An 18558-nucleotide genomic window follows, 5' to 3' on the forward strand; every position below is an offset into this window, starting at 1 on the left:
AGAAGGAGCTAGATAGATTTCTAGACACAAAAGGCATCAAGGTGTATGGGGAGAGAGCAGGAATATGGTATTGAGATAGAGGATCAGCCATGATCATATTGAATGGCGGAGCAGGCTTGAAGGGCCGAATGGCCGACTCCTGCTCCTATTTTCTATGTTTCTATGTTACCCAATTGGATGATTCTTGACTGTCAATCAAACAGCCTTTTTTTCTCCATCTCCAATATTTTTATAATTAACAAATGAAAGTGTTCAAAAGAAATGAAAAAAAACACACCATTATGTTTAATGCCCCTATGATTTTTCTCCGGGGTATTTGCTCGCAGCAGTGTACTGGAGATTAATCTTTAATTCCTGGAGACTCCAGGCCAATCCTGAAGGGTTGACAATCCTAGTTACTGGTCGGCCTCTCCCAAAACCAAGCTGCCCCCGTACTCAACTTTACTTACGATAGAGTTTTGTCTTAGCGACGGTTCTGAGGCTAGGCTTCTAAGATCCCACATAACTCCGTTTCACTCCCCAATCCGTATTGAAATGGGTGGTAATTGGGAGTAGAATCCAGTCTGACTTGTACAGGAGGCTGGTGATGGTGTCAGTGAGCTAATTTTGTTTTTACAGACAAAACAACCTGCAGCTGATTCCAAGCAAGCTCCATTCTGTATATATAATATCCAAATCAGCTTATCCCGCAGATGACAACTTTGTAAACTCTCTGGCCTGCATTTATAAACAGCTTCCTCTTGTAATGAACACCAAATGAGGATATAAGCCCTGTTTGGACATACCGGAGCGTGACAACGTTGAAAATTAATTGGGGTGAGAAGTTCAGCCTCACGTTGTTGCCCAGTAAGGCAAGGAGCATTCTCTGTTCCAGAGCTCACTCAAGGGCTAAGAATCTGGGCGTTGTCTTATCTTGTCCAAGAGAACTTAAAGAAAGAAAAAGAAAAGCCTGCATTTATATAGAGCCTTTCACGACCTCAGGAAGTCCCAAAGTGTTTTACAGCCAATGAAATACTTTTGAAGTGTAGCCACTGTTGTAATGTTGGGAAACGCAGCAGCCAATTTGCACACAGCACGATCCCACAAACAGCAACATGATAATGACCAGATAATCTGTTTTTTAGTGACGTTGGTTGAGGGATAAATATTGGCCAAGACGCTGGGAGAACTCCCCAGCTCTTCTTCAAACTAGTGCCATGGGATCTTTTACATCCAGCTGAGAGGGTAGACAGGGCCTCGGTTTAACGTCTCATCCAAAAGATGGCACCTCCGCCAGTGCAGCGCCCCCTCGAGTAATGTACTGGATTTTGTGCTGAACTTCCTGAGTGGGACTTAAACCCACAACCTTCTGACTTAGAGGCAAGATTGCTGCCCGCTGAGCCACGGTATGAGTAAGAATGGCTGCTCAGGTGAAGTTCTGGACAGCTGCTGAGCACGTTCAGGAATGGAGGGGGGAGAAACATTTTTTTGTGTCACTGGCAACAGATTTATCTGAAACAGTTCTGAAGACAGAAGCGACTGTGAGCCCACGTTCAGCTCATTAGCTTTACGGTTCCGTATTAAAAATATACAATGCTGACTGAGTGAACTCTCTTCTCTGTGTTTCTTTCTCAGAATGACGTTCCCGGTGAAAAAGGTCGCAAAGGGGCCAAAGGTTACAGAGGACCAGAGGGGCCATTGGTAAGGAGTTCCACCTCGTTGAACCCCGGACAAGTTTGTTTGTTTAAAGGGAGGCCCGGCAAAGCATGACAGAGGTTGAGTGGGGAACGCAGGTCAGCGCATGGGTGGCATCTTTATCTACGCCAAGCACAAGATTGCATTTAAACCACGAAAGCATTCCTGCATAGGCGTCCATTTTACTTCTAACGGTGCTTTACCGTTAGAAGTAACGATGCCCCTCCCCCCCCAGCGCCATTGGCTCCCGCTACATGAGGAACACATACGGGCGATTGCACTGCCACCCATGAGTGGAGAGGCACTCACAGCACAGACCCATTTCTTTTCATGAGCGTCACGTCTGGCCTTGGAGATCCAACCTCCGCCATTGTCAAACGCACCAATCTTGCATGCCCGACGGGAAAGGAGTGCGATGGTGCCAGAACGTGGCACGGGCTCAGCGCCTCATTCCAGGCAGGCCGGCATCCCCCCGGAATGCAACCTTGGCGCCGCCCAGACTCCCTGATTTCACCCTGCGTAGTGACCAGAACCAGGTGACGTTGTAAATGCAGTGGAGCTTTGCCCATATTTCGGTTTGGCACCATTCTCCCACACACCCGGGCATGGACAAAGGTAAGTCAAAAAGAAAAAGCTTAATCTGTGGCCGGTTACTTGACTCCGCTGTGGAAGTGCTGCACTCGATAACATCCGATGAGGTGGACAGCTGTGCCTCTCTGCAAGACTCACCAGTGTAATAAAAGATAAAGGTAGGTGTAGTACTGGTGTTTGGTGTCACTAACACGTTTAGTAATAGTGTTGGCTTGGCTCAGTTGATAGTACTCCTGCCTTTCGACTGGGAGGTTCAACTTTGAACGGCCCAAATCAAACAAACGCAGCTCAAGGTAAACCCGCTGATGTGGTGGGTCCCAAAAACTTGGCTTCAAACGGCATGGATTTTCCTTCCACTGCAAAATGCCATTGGCCCTCGGCACCTTCTTGGCTGCCACGAAGGAATCCAACCATTGGCCTCCCACTTCCGTGCCCACCTGCCATCAGTGTGGTTTTCACTGTACAGAGCTGAGCTAAAAAAACAAATAAAGCAAAGAAAATAGAGCCAGGATAAAAAGATGTGAAGACGTTGGCATAGGAACAGTTTTTGAAGCTCAGTTGGGAACTAGTAAGCTCCTCGGTACAGGTACAACCAAGACATAAATTAAAGGGCAGAAGTGGTGTACTGGCATCAGCCATATTTGACATCACAGTCATCATTCACTCCCTCTATCTATCCAATAGTATAAACAGGTGTTCTACCTACTGAAATCCATAGAGATATGTTTCAGTTCATCTCTCCAGCAAGAACAACAGAGGAGAATCCTGGTAAACGTTTGTGGTTCTTTGGAGGACTACATTGCCATGTACCGTAAACTGACATATTGAAAGATCCTTTCTAAAGGTTATGCCAAGCTAAATCAGAAGCCAGAGATACATTGTCGTCACTAAGTGAAGCACTGGTTTATCACAATGTAGGCCTGTAGCAGTTTTGTTCCAATATTGCTGGTGTCAGGCAGGGCTGCCCTTTGAATCCAGCTCTGATTGAGACTTCATTTTACTTTGCTTTATTCTCGCATCACTCATCCCCCTGTGATGCCGTCATCTGCCTTATTCCTTTAAGCCACCTCAAAGGTCATGTAAGATTGAAGCACTGTACTCACAATAGGGTCTGCCTTCCCCTTATGACCTTGCTCCATATCTATCTAGGCTTCTATTGCAAGCCCAATGGCTGTGGACCGGTGCCAAACATGAATTATTTCCTTTCCTTCTGTTGCTCCATGGAGAGGCGAAACAAGGGATCAGCGATAGGAGACGAGGCTATTGCGGTATTCATAGCATGGGTGAAAGGGCCACAAGACGCAATTGAAAGCTAGAGTTCCCGGTGTAGGGAACCTGGGCATTGATCCATGTCCCACCAGTCTGTGGTATGGGCATGTTGGAGCATTCCTGAAAGTGGTCCCCAAACCAGCCATTGGGATTGAGGCAAAAGACCTTAATGAGTTACCAGCAAGTTAGAAACTTACTCAAAGAGATTAAGGAATCACGGTATGAAGTGACATTCAGCCTTTATTTCACTACTTCTTCCTAATTAGGATGAAACAGCCTTTTCTCAACATAAAGTATAAAATGATGTGTAGTCGTAGAAAATTGTAAAAGCAAAATCAATCAAATAACCACTGCGTATGAGTAATATCAATCTTGTCTCATTTGTTGTGACGCATTTCTAGGGACCTCCCGGACCCCCTGGACCACCAGGACCTTCTGTACGTATATGGTGAACTTCTTTATCCTAATAATACCAACAGAGATATATTAATGACCCTCAAATCATTGGATAAAGGTAGAAGAACGGAATGGAAAGTGTGGCCTAATGTTCCGAATCCTCTTCTTTTCGCAGGAATGTGAAATATTGGACATCATTAAGCGCATGTGCTGTAAGTAGACAATCATTCAGACCTTTCACGTCAGGGAATTGTGTGTCTGGGCTCAGAAACAGTCCCAACAGAAAGTGCTGAGGTATTAACCTCTTACCTCAAAGCTCAGCTGTTCAGTCCACTGCCCTAGTGTGGTACTGAGCTGCGTGGGCCATGAAGGTCCTAGGTTTGAGTTCGCTGACCTTGGCCAGGGCAGCAGTTAGGGAGGCCAAGTTGGCCTCGGCAATCTTGGGCTAAGGATGGGAAAAATCAGCTACGGTTCCTGTCTCTGGTTGCTAGTAAACACCCTCTTACACTGAGAACTTGTTATATAAAACCTTTCTCCTTCCCTTAATCATGTACCAGATGGTGCTTGACTGTGCACCAAACGTTGGCAGGCAGCCTAGCACCCCTTACTGTACTCTGCATGGCAACCTAATGATGTAGGTTCATTGGTGTGGCAGTGAATGGCATCATGGGATGACAGGGAGTAGAGTCATGCCACAAATCCCTCTACCCACTCCCAAGCTGGCACATCTATTATAAACGTAGCCATTCAACCTTAAGATAAGGGGTAATTTTCCGCAATGCTCTCCTGTTGGGGAGCCTCGCCCAGTGGGAGTGCATATCGCAAATTCAGGCGCATGATCTCCCGACCACAATGATTAGAAAATCCTGTGCAGTTCATGTCCAAATTTCTAACATATACTCCTAGAGGGGGGGGGAAGCCTCAGCTGTCAGGAGTGCGAAGTCAGAGACAATTGCCCCTTAAAGCTTTTGAGCTAAGCAACCAGAAACCGTGAAGCTGCCCCTCCCAAACCTGCACTCTCCACGTCACAGAATGCCTCACATGGGAATGCATAACACATTGGCCAGATGCAGAACGAGGTGAACCATTTGACTGGATGCAGAATAAAAGGACCATTTCTCACCCCTGTTTATCTTATTAATAAGCACGAGAATAATTATTAAAATCAGTTTGCTAATTTTCCTTCATCCTTCTCTTTTTCACAGCTTGCTGCGGTGAGTAGATTTAATTATTTGATACAGGAAAGGCTGCTATTGGTTGTCGCTTATCACGGTCTACCATTTTTGAAATTTACTTGATTTTGTCACTCGTGTAATGATATAGTATGAGTATTTATAGATGTTCCTTTACTTCAGTGAGTGTCAGTGCTTCCTATCAGTTTGACTGTGCAATTTAGAGACGTTCCCTTCACAATCAGTCTCTAGCAGTGTACCAGCCAACCAGTGTGAAGCAGATTGCTTCAGGCAGTGGACTGGAAATGGTGATCTGTTAACAGAGGCGGAGGTGCTGCCGTGAATAAGGTCGCTTTCAGACCCTAACAAAGTTACTCCTTCACATTCAACCTTCAACTACAAAAATTTCTAACGTAAGTTCACAACATGAACTTTACTGTTGAGAGTTCCCCTTCGGTAAAGGTCAACGACCCCGAGGCATCTCTGTCCATTTTAAAGCAAAACAGTTCTAGTACATTAAAGAAAATACACTGAAAGAGTTATATAAGGAGCAACGGAGCTGACTTGAAAGAGCGTATTTCCTGTTTTTCCCAGACTTCTCAACATCAGGGAAATGTTAGAAGGGAGATTTATGGGGAAAAGAAGTTGGATGTTGTGATGTGAGGGAGTGAGATTGTTCTGGATAGATGAGCTAAGATGGGTCAACCGGCATTCCTCATCTTCATTCTCATAGGAACATAGGAACAGGAGGAGGCCATTCAGCCCATCGAGCCTGTTCCGTCGTTCAGTTAGATTATGGCTGATCTGTATCTTAACTCCATTTACCCGCCTTGGTTTCATATCCCTTAATACCCTTACCCAACAAAAATCTATCGATTTCTATTTGGACATTTTCAATTGACCCCCCCCCCCCCCAGCCTCAACAGCTTTTTGGGGGAGAGAGTTCCAGATTTCCTTTGTGTGAAGAAGTGCTTCCTGACATCACCCCTGCTCTAATTTTAAGATTATGTCCCCTTGTTCTGGTCTCTCTCACCAGAGGAAATAGTTTCTTTCTATCTATCCTATCGAATCCTTTAACCCTTTTAGCCCCAGTATCATTCTGGTGAATCTGCGTTGCACCCCCTCCAAGGCCAATATATCCTTCCTGAGGTACGGTGCCCAGAACTGAATGCAGTACTCCAGGTGGGATCTAACCAGAGCTTTATAACTGTAACATAACATCCACCCCTTTCACCCTCACCTACTTTGTGATCCGGCGAAAAAAGACTAAGACGGATTACAAACCCATTTAAAGACACAGAGCAGTGAGTGCGATGCACTTAGGAATGAAATACGTTCCACCTTTAAACCGAGTGAGTGAATCCCACTCCGAATGAGTGAATGATGATACATCACATTCCTACCCTTCCTATCCCTCGCTGGCATTCAGTGCTGTGGGTCTTCTCCTTTTAACTAGTTTTCTCACTAAGTAAAAATCACAAAAAAAAATCAATGGGTTAAAAGCAGAAATGCTCCAATTCTTCAACTGACATCACTGGATTGTGTTGCTTTTTTTTAATTTATTGGATTAATCCATCATTAAATACATTTACAACATTGTTATTATTCCATTAAAGCATACAATCATTCATTCCTTTACCAGTAATTAGCTTCAGAAGTTTAAAGTCATCATTAAATACATTTACAACATTGTAATTATTCTGTTGTACCATACAATCATTCCTTTACTAATTATTAGCTTCAAAAATTAAAGTTCAATTTGTCTCCTACGATATAGATTAATCTATTGAACTTCAGAAACTGGTTAAAAAATACCATCCTTATATTTCTTTCAGAATAATAAATCCACAAAGCCTTATAATGCTCTTTTAGTCTGTATTTAAAATACTCTTCTCAGTCCCATGTGTTTGTAAGTCTTTATAGTAAACATCCTAGCACTTTTTCTTCCCGATAAGTTGGTTCTAATCTAAGAAGAAAATACACTGGAAGAGTTCATTAGATCGATATTCGTGCTGCATTTTAACATTAGCATTTAACACCATCAATGTCACCATTTCAACGGCCTTTAAAGGCCACTGAAGAGACCTATCCGGATGAATTTAATTACAGAGGAATATAAGAATGTACAGGACCATGTATTGCCGGTACAGGCACGATGGGCTGAATGGCCTCCTTCCGTGTTGTATGATTCTATGACTGGAAAGAGACCATTGCAGTTCATTGGGCACGTCCCAAAACTTGAAAAAAAAGTACCACCCACCACTCGAGCTCGCATATCCCTCATTTCCTTTTGCGCCAGTCCTAATCAGTTCCCTCTTGAATTTTCCATCGCTATCCATTCCCATTGCCTCCCCGTGCAAATGTGTTCCATACATACATCCCCTTTGTCTGAAGTTTAAATCTAATCTGTCTGTTCATCTTCTCTCTGCCAAGCTTCAGTCTGTGCCTCCTTGTAGAGTTGGTAATTATTTGATGTCAATTTAACGGCAATCCTTCGAATTTTGAACATCTCACTAAGATGGATGTAAAAGATGCCATGGCACTATTTGAAGACGAGCAGGGGAGTTCTCCCCAGTGGTCGTGGCCAACATTTACCCCCCAACCAATTTCTAAAACTGATGATCTGGTCATTTATTTCATTGCTGATTGTGGGATCTTGCTGTGCGCAAATTGGCTGCCGCGTTTCCTACATTACAACAGCGACGACACTTCAAAAGTACTTAATTGGCTGTAAAGCACTTTGGGACATCCTGAGGTCATGAAAGGCACAATATAAATGCAAATTCTTTCTTTCTTTCTTTCTTCTAAGATCTCCCCTCTACTTTCCTTTCTTCACTGCAAAGATTCCCAGTTTCACACACATGAATAGCTCTGCTTTGCCTACTTCAAGAGTAATCCAAACAATCAGTACAACATTGCTCGGGCAATGCTAATGCTAGAAGTGTACCTGAGAAGAGAGAATTAAATGGCTAAACTGTTTAAGGAATACCTAAACTAGGGTGGCTGAAGGGTCTCATATGCGTTACTCCTGGGCTTAAGTCTCCTTTTATTTATCCATGTTTGCCTGGATGGGCGCAGCTGCAACAAAACTCAAGAAGCTCGACCTCATCCAGGATAAAGCAGCCCACTTGATCGGCAGCCCATCCATCACTTTAAACATCCACTCCCTCTACCACTGGTGCACCGTGGCTGCAGTGTGTCCTATCTACAGGATGCACTGCAGCAACTCGCCAAGGCTTCTTCAACAGCACCTCCCAAACCCCCAACCTCCACCACCTAGGAAGAGAAGGGCATCAGGTGCATGGGAACACCATCACCCCCAAATTCCCCTCCCAGTTCACACACCATCCCGACTTGGGCATATATCACCGTTCCTTCATGGTCACTGGGTCAAAAATCCTGGAACTCCCTACCTAACAGCACTGTGGGATTACGTTCACCACACGGACTGCAGCGATTCAAGAAGGCGGCTCACCACCACCTTCTCAAGGGCAATTAGGGATGGGCAATAAATGCCGGCCTTGCCAGCAATGCCATATCCCGAGAATGAATATTAAAGAAGTCTTGCCACTTATTGGTGAAATGTCGCTGAGTACTAACATGTCAGAAAAGCATAGAATCTTATAGCGCAGAAGGAGGCCATTCGACCCATCGTGCCTGTGCCAGCTCTTTCAAAGAGCCATCTAATTAGTCCCACTCCCCAACTCTTCCCCATGTCACACTTCAGTGGTCGCTTAGAGTCGATTTAGTGACTGTAAATGTGACCTGGCTGCCAGTCTTTCCCTGAAACACCATGTGTGCCTAAACGCAAGCATGGTTAAAAGCCATAAGCCGCACCTAACAAGGGACTGCCAGGTGGCACCAGGCTATTTTTCTCTTCCATCCCCATATCTACTTCTCTCTGTCTTTCTCCCTTTTTTTTTCCCCCATCTCTCTTCAACTGGTTGTGGAATTTAAAAGTATTTTCTCTTGGGAGAGCCAGAGTAAGCAAGAGACAGCTATGGAGGTGGGGCTATCCCAGCATCCATAGCGGTGGTGAAAGCCCTCCAGCAAACTAAAGTCTATCAACGAAATACAGAGAATCAACAATACTGAGGTGGGACGGTGGGAGATTTCGACTGCAAGCAAGTTGTGGGAGAAATAGGGAGCCTGATGGTGACTAAGAGATACTTCGGAGAGTGTCATGTCCAATATTATTGACTAACTCTCTTCCTTGCAGAGTGTAAGTGTGGGCCCATCGACCTCCTCTTTATAGTGGACAGCTCAGAAAGTATCGGGGACCAAAACTTCCGCTTAGCCAAGCAGTTTATAATTACGGTGATCGAAAGACTGAGCAGGGATGAAAAAATTAAGGTGAGATCAAATCACTGGATGAGTGGATTTCTTTATTTTTGATATGGTACATCTCAGTGATTACTTTTTCAATATTTTGTGGCATTTCTTCATATTGTTTTCATGTTTCAAAAAAAATCATTGGAATGGATTGATTTTTTTATAAACTTTGCTCCTATTGTGAATTTTTTTGCTCATCAAGGTGCGGGCTGGGGAATTTGAAGCAGCATCAAGCACTCACAGCTCCAGTATAACATGGTTAGATGCAGAGTAAAGCACCTTCTTCTCTATCCCAAAGATGCACATTAATGCCAAACTTAAAAAGAAAATGAAGGGGTTAATGACTGTAAAAATAGCACGGAGAGGAATTTTACACATACAAGTTAATCAGTGTGCTACCAAAGGACATGAAATCTCCACCCTGGCCCATCCCCCCTCCCAGGGCATTTCTAAGTTATATTGATTAGTGTACGGTCATAATCCTCTCTAGGTATAACCTCACCATTTCATCAAAGAAAACCTGGCTGTGGAATTTAAATTTAGTTTCTTTGGGTTCTTCTCTTGGAAGAGCCAGAGAAAGCATGAGATGACCATGGAGACGGGGCTACCCCAAGATCCACAGCGGCAGTGAAAGCCCTCTATTAAATTATAGTCCATAAAGGAAATACAGAGAATTAACAACACAGCATGAGATTGCAGTCCTGAGGTAAAGAAGATGGGAGACATCGGGGAGGGAGTAAGCTTACCTGGACCTTTTGCTCCAGGAGGCAGCCACACCCCTTAGATTAAATACTTTAGCATTGACACGTGGTCAGGGACAGGAGGGTGTGACTGCGAGTGAGGCAGGTACGGGGATCCAGGAGGTAGTATTGCAGGAGCCTCAGTCCCTGTGCTTGTCCAATAGATTTGAGGTTCTCGCAACCCTTGTGGACAAGTGCGGGGACGACGGGAAGGACGAGCAAACTAACTGCGGCACCATGGTACAGGAAGCCGTTCAAGTGGGAGGAGTAAAAAGGAAGGTGGTTGTAATAGGTGACAGTATAGTTAGGGGGATAGACACTGTTCTCTGCAGCCAGGAGCATGAGTCCAGAAGGCTGTGTTGCCTAACCAGTGCCAGGGTTAGGGACATCTCCTCTGGGCTGGAGAAGAACTTGGAGTGGGAGGGGGAGTATACAATTGTCGTGGTCCACGTAGGTACCAATGACATTGGTAGGACTAAGAAAAAGGTTCTGCTGAGAGAATTTGAGCAGCTTGGGACTAAATTAAAAAGCAGAACCAAAGAATCTCTGGATTATTACCTGAGCCACGAGCAAATTGTCATGGGGTCAATAGGATCAGGGGGATGAATGCGTGGCTCAAAGATTGGTGTGGGAAAAGTGGGTTCCGATTCGTGAGGCACTGGCACCAGTACTGGGGAAAGAGAGAGCTGTTCCATTGGGATGATCTACACCTGAACCATGCTGGGACCAGAGTTCAAGCGAATCGAATAACTAGGGAGGTAGAAAGGGCTTTAAACTAAATAAGAGGGGGGGAAGGTCCCGGTGGAGAGAAATCTAGAATGCTAAAGAGAAAAGACAAAGAAGCAGAGCAGGAATGTGATTGGGGTAAGGATAGCCAGATTGTGTCAGGAAGGGACAGAGCGTATAAACAAAAGAGTGCACTAACAAATAGGGTCCGGGTAAGAAAAAATGGTAATAAGACAAATAGGGCCATAGTACAAAAAAATGTTAAGGTGTCTAAAAATGTTAAAAAGACAAATCTAAAGGCACTGTATCTGAATGCACGAAGCATTCGTAATAAGGTAGACGAATTAACAGCGCAAATAGATGACAACGGATACGATATAATTGCGATTATGGAGACATGACTGCAGGGTGACCAAGGCTGGGAGCTGAATATCCAAGGGTATTCGATATTTAGGAAGGACAGGCAAAAAGGAAAAGGAGGTGGGGTGGAGTTGTTAGTAAAGGATGAAATCAGAGCAATAGTGGGAAAGGATATTGGCTCAGAAAATCAAGATGTAGAATCAGTCTGGGTGGAGTTAAGAACTGCCAAGGGGCAGAAAACACTGGTGGGAGTTGTCTATTGGTCTCCAAACAGTAGTGGTAATGTAGGGGATGGGATCAAACAGGAAATTAGAGATGCACGTAACAAGGGTACTACAGTAATTATGGGTGAATTTAATCTGCATATTGACTCGCCAAACCAAATGAGCAATAATACAGTGGAGGATGAATTCCTGGAGTGTGTACAAGATGTTTTTTTAGACCAGTACGTTGAGGATCCAACCAGGGAACAGGCTATCGTAGATTGGGTATTGTGCAATGAGAAGGAGTTAATTAATAATCTTGTTGTGTGGGGTCCTTTAGGGAAGGGTGACCATAACATGATAGAATTCTTCATTAAGATGGAAAGTAAAGTAGTCCAATCCGAAACCAGGGTCCTAAATCTAAACAAAGGAAACTACAAAGGTATGAGGAGTGAGTTGGCTATGATAGATTGGGAAGCTTCATTAAAAGGCATGACGGTGGATAGGCAATGGCTAACATTTAAGGAACGAATGTATGAATTGCAACAGTTATACATTCCTTTCTGGCGCAAAAACACAAAAGGAAAAACAGCCCAACAATGGCTAACAAAAGAAATTAAGGATAGTATTCGATCCACAGAGGAGTCATATAAAGTTGCCAGAAAAAGTAGCAAGCCTGAGGATTGGGAGCAGTTTAGAATTCGGCAAAAAAAGACCTAGGGAATGATTTAAGAGGGGGGAAATAGAGTATGAGAGTAAACTTGCAAGGAACATAAAAGTGGACTGTAAAAGCTTCTACAAGTATGTAAAAAGAAAAAGATTAGTGAAGACAAATGTAGGTCCCTTACAGTCAGAAACAGGAGAATTTAAAATGGGGAACAGGGAAATGGCAGAGCAATTAAACAAATACTTTGGTTCTGTCTTCACGGAAGAGGACACAAATAATTTCCCAGAAACGCTAGGGAACCAAGGGACTAGTGAGAAGGAGGAATTAAAGGAAATTAGTATTCGTAAAAAATAGTGCTGGAGAAATTAATGGGACTGAAAGCCAATAAATCCCCAGGGCCTGATAATCTGCATCCCAGAGTACTAAAAGAGGTCGCCATGGAAATAGTGGATGCATTAGTTGTCATCTTCCAAAATTCTATAGATTATGGAACAGTTCTTGCAGATTGGAGGGTGGCAAATGTAACCCCACTATTTAAAAAAGGAGAATTGTAAACAATTTTACAACACCAAGTTATAGTCCAACAAATTTATTTTAAATTCCACAAGCTTTCGGAGGCTTCCTCCTTCCTCGGGTGAACGGTGTGGAAATGAAATTTTCGAATCCTTCGCATTTGAAAATCACAGAACAATGCCTGGTGATTACTGCCCGTTGCCAAGGCAATCACAGTGAGCAGACAGAAAGGTGACACCTAAAAGGCCACCGAATATACAAACCCCCAAAAAAAAGAGAGAGAGAGAGAAGGAAGACAGTCAATGACCCGTTATTAAAAACAGATAACATTTGTTCGCTGGTGGGGTTACGTGTAGTGTGACATGAACCCAAGATCCCGGTTGAGGCTGTCCTCATGGGTGCGGAACTTGGCTATCAATTTCTGCTCGACGATTTTGCGTTGTCGTGTGTCTCGAAGGCCGCCTTGGAGTATGCTTACCCGGAGGTCGGTGGCTGAATGTCCATGACTGCTGAAGTGTTCCCCGACAGGGAGAGAACCCTCCTCTTTGGCGATTGTTGCACGGTGTCCATTCATCCGTTGTCGCAGCGTCTGCATGGTCTCGCCAATGTACCATGCTCCGGGGCATCCTTTCCTGCAACGTATGAGGTAGACAACGTTGGCCGAGTCACAGGAGTATGAACCGTGCACCTGGTGGGTGGTGTCCTCTCGTGTGATGGTGGTATCTGTGTCGATGATCTGGCATGTCTTGCAGAGGTTACCGTGGCAGGGTTGTGTGGTGTCGTGGACGCTGTTCTCCTGAAAGCTGGAGAACAGCTTTCAGGAGAACAGCGTCCACGACACCACACAACCTTGCCACGGTAACCTCAGCAAGACATGCCAGATCATCGACACGGATACCACCATCACACGAGAGGACACCACCCACCAGGTGCACGGTTCATACTCCTGTGACTCGGCCAACGTTGTCTACCTCATACGTTGCAGGAAAGGATGCCCCAGAGCATGGTACATTGGCGAGACCATGCAGACGCTGCGACAACGGATGAACGGACACCGCGCAACAATCGCCAAACAGGAGGGTTCTCTCCCTGTCGGGGAACACTTCAGCAGTCATGGACATTCAGCCACCGACCTTCGGGTAAGCATACTCCAAGGCGGCCTTCGAGACACACGACAACACAAAATCGTCGAGCAGAAATTGATAGCCAAGTTCCGCACCCATGAGGACGGCCTCAACCGGGATCTTGGGTTCATGTCACACTACACGTAACCCCACCAGCGAACAAATGTTATCTGTTTTTAATATAACGGGTCATTGACTGTCTTCCTTCTCTCTCTCTCTCTTTTTTTGGGGGGGTTTGTATATTCGGTGGCCTTTTAGGTGACACCTTTCTGTCTGCTCACTGTGATTGCCTTGGCAACGGGCAGTAATCACCAGGCATTGTTCTGTGATTTTTAAATGCGAAGGATTCGAAAATTTCATTTCCACACCGTTCACCTGAGGAAGGAGGAAGCCTCCGAAAGCTTGTGGAATTTAAAATAAATTTGTTGGACTATAACTTGGTGTTGTAAAATTGTTTACAATTGTCAACCCCAGTCCATCACCGGCATCTCCACATCATAAAAAAGGAGAGAGAGAGAAAACAGGGAACTACAGACCGGAAGTAGTAGGGAAAATGCTAGAGACTATTATAAAAGATGTGATAACAGGACACTTAGAAAATATCAACAGGATTAGACAAAGTCAACATGGATTTATGAAAGGGAAATCGTGTTTGACAAATCTACTTGAGTTTTTGAGGATGTAACTGGTAGAATAGATAAGGGAGAACCAGTGGATGTGGTTTATTTGGATTTTCACAAGGCCTTTGATAAAGTCCCACATAAGAGGTTAGTGTGCAAAATTAAAGCACATGGGATTGGGGGTAATATACTGGCATGGATTGAAAATTGGTTAAGAGACAGGAAACAGAGAGTAGGAATAAATGGGTCTTTTTCAGGGTGGCAGACAGTGACTAGTGAGGTACTGCAGGGGTCAGTGCTTGGGCCCCAGCTATTCACAATATCTATCAATGATTTGGATGAGGGAACCAAATGTAATATTTCCAAGTTTGCTGATGACACAAAACTAGGTGGGATCGTGAGTTGTGAGGGGGATGCAAAGAGGCTACAAGGCGATTTAGACAAGTTGAGTGAGTGGGTAAATACATGGCAGATGCAGTATAATGTGGATAAATGTGAAGTTATCCACTTCAGAAGGAAAAACAGAAAGGCAGAGTATTATTTAAACGGTGATAGATCGGGGAATGTTGATGTACAAAGGGACCTGGGTGTCCTTGTACACCACTCACTGAAAGCATACATGCAGGTGCAGCAAGCAGTTAGGAAGGCAAATGGTATGTTGGCCTTCATTGCAAGAGGATTTGAGTATAGGAGCAAGGGTGTCTTACTGCAGTTATACAGGGCCTTGGTGAGACCACACCTGGAGTATTGTGTGCAGTTTTGGTCACCTTACCTAAGAAAGGACATACTTGCCATAGAGGGAGTGCAGCGAAGGTTCACCAGACTGATTCCTGGGATGGCAGGACTGTCGTATGAGGAGAGATTGGGTCGACTCGGCCTGTATTCACTCGAGTTTAGAAGAATGAGAGGGGATCTCATTGAAACATATAAAATTCTGACAGGGCTGGACAGACTGGATGCAGGGAGGATGTTTCCCCTGGCTGGGGGGTTCCAGAATGAGGGGTCACAATCTCAGGATACAGGGTAGGACATTTAGGACTGAGATGAGGAGAAATTTCTTCACTCAGAGGGTGAGAATTCCACAGAACCTGTGGAATTCTCTACCACAGAAGGCTGTGGAGCCCAAGTTACTGAATATATTTAAGAAGGAGCTAGATAGATTTCTAGACACAAAAGGCATCAAGGGGTATGGGGAAAGAGCGGGAATATGGTATTGAGATAGAGGATCAGCCATGATCATATTTAACGGTGGAGCAGGCTAGAAGGGCTGAATGGCCTACTCCTGCTCCTATTTTCTATGTTTCTATGTTTCTGTGAGATCTCGATTGCACCGAAATTATGGGAGAATTAAGCAATCTGATGGTCAGTGAGATGAACTATTTTTACTCGCTGGCATCTTTCGTATTTTAATTTGAAATAAAATTGTCCAACCCCGAGATGTACTGCACAAAACATCAAAAAGGGCAGCCCTGAATGAAGCAGCAACTTTGGCATCCATTTTATATTCAGAGCAGACCACAGATATGCAAATATTTATGGGATGTGATCTTAGATTTGAATTTTGTTTTAGTATGCAGAGTGCAAGCAAGCGGACATCCAAAGGTCACTGGTCTCAAATTTGGGTTTGAAGTTGTAAAAATCTTTGAGTTCGTCAAATTCTCATGGCACTGCAGACTTTTTCCTTGTTTGTATTTACGATGTAAAGTTAAATCAAATCATGATTGTTAGTGACTGTAATGTCCAAGATACTAATAATGTTGCTTTAAAAGATGTTCTGGGAGCGTTATATCCTGTCTAAATGTCGACCGGTAATCTACACACCATGCTTAATTACACAACAGGTTAAAATCAATTGTATGTAGAGTGCAGAGCAGCAGAGAGTGAAAGTTCCAACCTCTGACCCTTGCAGCCTTTGGGAAGATTATTATGTTTCTATACACATCCCAACAGATATTACAATGATTTAGATTAGACTTGGGCATGCAAAGTGCTGCCCCTTACCATCAATTTAACTGATTTAATTATGTTTGCATAATTGTGGTGCAAATTGGCTTATTTTAGTACAAAATATTCTCAACTTATGTGTAAAAGTCCCTTAACTTATGGTAAGTACCCTTGTTTCTAGCATTCATTTCCCTGTCTCCGAGGACCTGCTATGTTAGGTCTCACATCAGGGAAGAGTTCCAAAGAAATGGGTTATAGGGGCATCAGAGAGCAGTTTTATAGAGCACCAAAGATATTAGCATTTGGGCCCAGCTCCAGTGCTCTCTTGGAGTCACGGTATATCAGTAGCACCTAAGTACACCCCAGTATTCAACCTGTAGCTTTTCCTTCCTCGTGGGCACCCAGAGTGATATCCAGGCATGTTAATAGATCAAGTAAGAGAAGGCTGGTGGGGCAAGTGCTGACCTTGCATTCCACTGAGAGACCAAGTCAATGATGATTCAAACCAGGAATAGCACCATTGTATTTTTGCTAGGAATTCACAATAATGTTGATCCAAAAATTTGTTAATAGCAAAAATTTGTTTCAAACCCATTTGTTTTTAATAAGAGCAACATTAGGAACATAGGAACAGGAGGAGGCCATTCAGCCCCTCGAGCCTGCTCCACCATTCAATTATATCATGGCTGATCTGTACCCCAACTCCATTTACCTGCCTTAGCTCCATATCCCTGGAAAGCCTTACCTAACAAAAACCTATCAATCTCAGTCTTGAAAGCTCCAATTCACCCAGAATCCACACGCTTTTGGGGGAGAGAATTCCAGATTTCTACGACCCTTTGTGTGAAGAAGTGCTTTATGATTTCCCTCCTAAACGGCCTAGCTCTAACTTTAAGATTATGTCCCCTCATTCTTGATTCTCCCACCAGACAAAATAGTTTCTCTGTATCTATCCTATCCAATCTTTTTAACATTTTAAGCACCTCGATCAGATCATTCCTCAACCTTCTATACTGAAGGGAATACAGGTCAGGTTTATGCAACCTGTCCTCATTATTTAACCCTTTTAGCCCCGGTATCATACTGATAAATCTGCACTGCTCCCCCTCCATGGCCAATTTATCCTTCCTGAGGTGCGGTGCCAAAAAAGAACGCAGTACTCCAGATGGATTCTGACCAAGGTTCCATACAACTGAAGCATCACTTCCTCCCCTTTGTATACCAGCCCTCTTGAGATTAAGGCCAACAATCCATTAGGCTTTTTGATTATGTTTTGTACTGTCTACCAACTTTAAATGATTTGTGAACTTGGACTCCCAAATCTCTCTGCTCCTCTACAGTTCCTAGTTCCTCACCATTTAGAAGATTGATCTTTCTTAGGTCCATTGTGGAGGGCCTCACATTTGCCCACATTGAACTCCATCTTGTTCATGTTAAACCAGCTTTAAGTACAGTAGTCTGTATGTACTAACTCTTCTCTTTCTTTGGCTTTTGTAGTTTGATGGCAAGGAGTCCAATGTTGGAGTTGTCCAGTACAGTCATGCGGGAACCGAGGAGTTGGTCTCAATGGTCGATCCCAGCATTAAATCTCTAACTGAATTCAAAGCGTACGTGTCATGCATCCTGACTGTTGATCTAATTCTTTGTTTTACCAGCCCTGGTTGTTAAAGCTGGTATGACCTATTTCTGTGCCTCCAAAAGGACAGAGAAAAGGGGAAAGGGCAGTTACAGGACACAGGCCTCTTAAATTAATGAAGGGAGACTCAGGGAGGTGAACTTGATTCATTGCAGTGCAGATTTGTGTTGAGGGGGGACCTGATCCAACTCTATAAAATGCTGAGAAGCAGAGACTTTGTACATATAAGCTGTCTATTGAACTTGAGCTGTAAGCAAGAAAGACACACAACACCAGAGATTGGAAGGATTATTTTTACATGGAGCAATAGATATATGGACAGTCCCAACAGATGGTTATTGTTGGCAAAAAGCAAAGTGCTGGAAATTTGAAACAAGAACAAAACAGGCTGGAAACACACAGCTGGACAGACAACAGCAACTTGCATTTATACAGCGCCTCTAACATAGTAAAACATCCCAAGGCGCTTCACAGGGGTGTTATCAGACAAAATTTGACACCGAGCCACATAAGGAGATATTAGGACAGATGACCAAAAGCTTGGTCAAAGAGGTAGGTTTTAAGCAGAGCCTTAAAGGAGGAGAGAGAGGC

The 18558-nt window shown here is 44.0% G+C and overlaps 1 protein-coding gene across 1 annotated transcript in view; it reads left to right on the forward strand.

The window, feature by feature from the left end:
• The window catches only part of col6a1 (collagen, type VI, alpha 1), a 104972-nt gene that overhangs the window by 75246 nt on the left and 11168 nt on the right, over positions 1-18558 (forward strand). The window contains exons 26-31 of the mRNA XM_067988104.1: positions 1615-1680; positions 3936-3971; positions 4106-4142; positions 5136-5144; positions 9322-9455; positions 17829-17938. Coding sequence (XP_067844205.1) covers positions 1615-1680; positions 3936-3971; positions 4106-4142; positions 5136-5144; positions 9322-9455; positions 17829-17938 — 392 coding nt within the window. The remainder of the gene's footprint in view (positions 1-1614; positions 1681-3935; positions 3972-4105; positions 4143-5135; positions 5145-9321; positions 9456-17828; positions 17939-18558) is intronic.

Source organism: Heptranchias perlo, chromosome 7 (genome assembly GCF_035084215.1).
Source record: "Heptranchias perlo isolate sHepPer1 chromosome 7, sHepPer1.hap1, whole genome shotgun sequence".
Lineage (NCBI taxonomy): Eukaryota > Metazoa > Chordata > Chondrichthyes > Hexanchiformes > Hexanchidae > Heptranchias > Heptranchias perlo.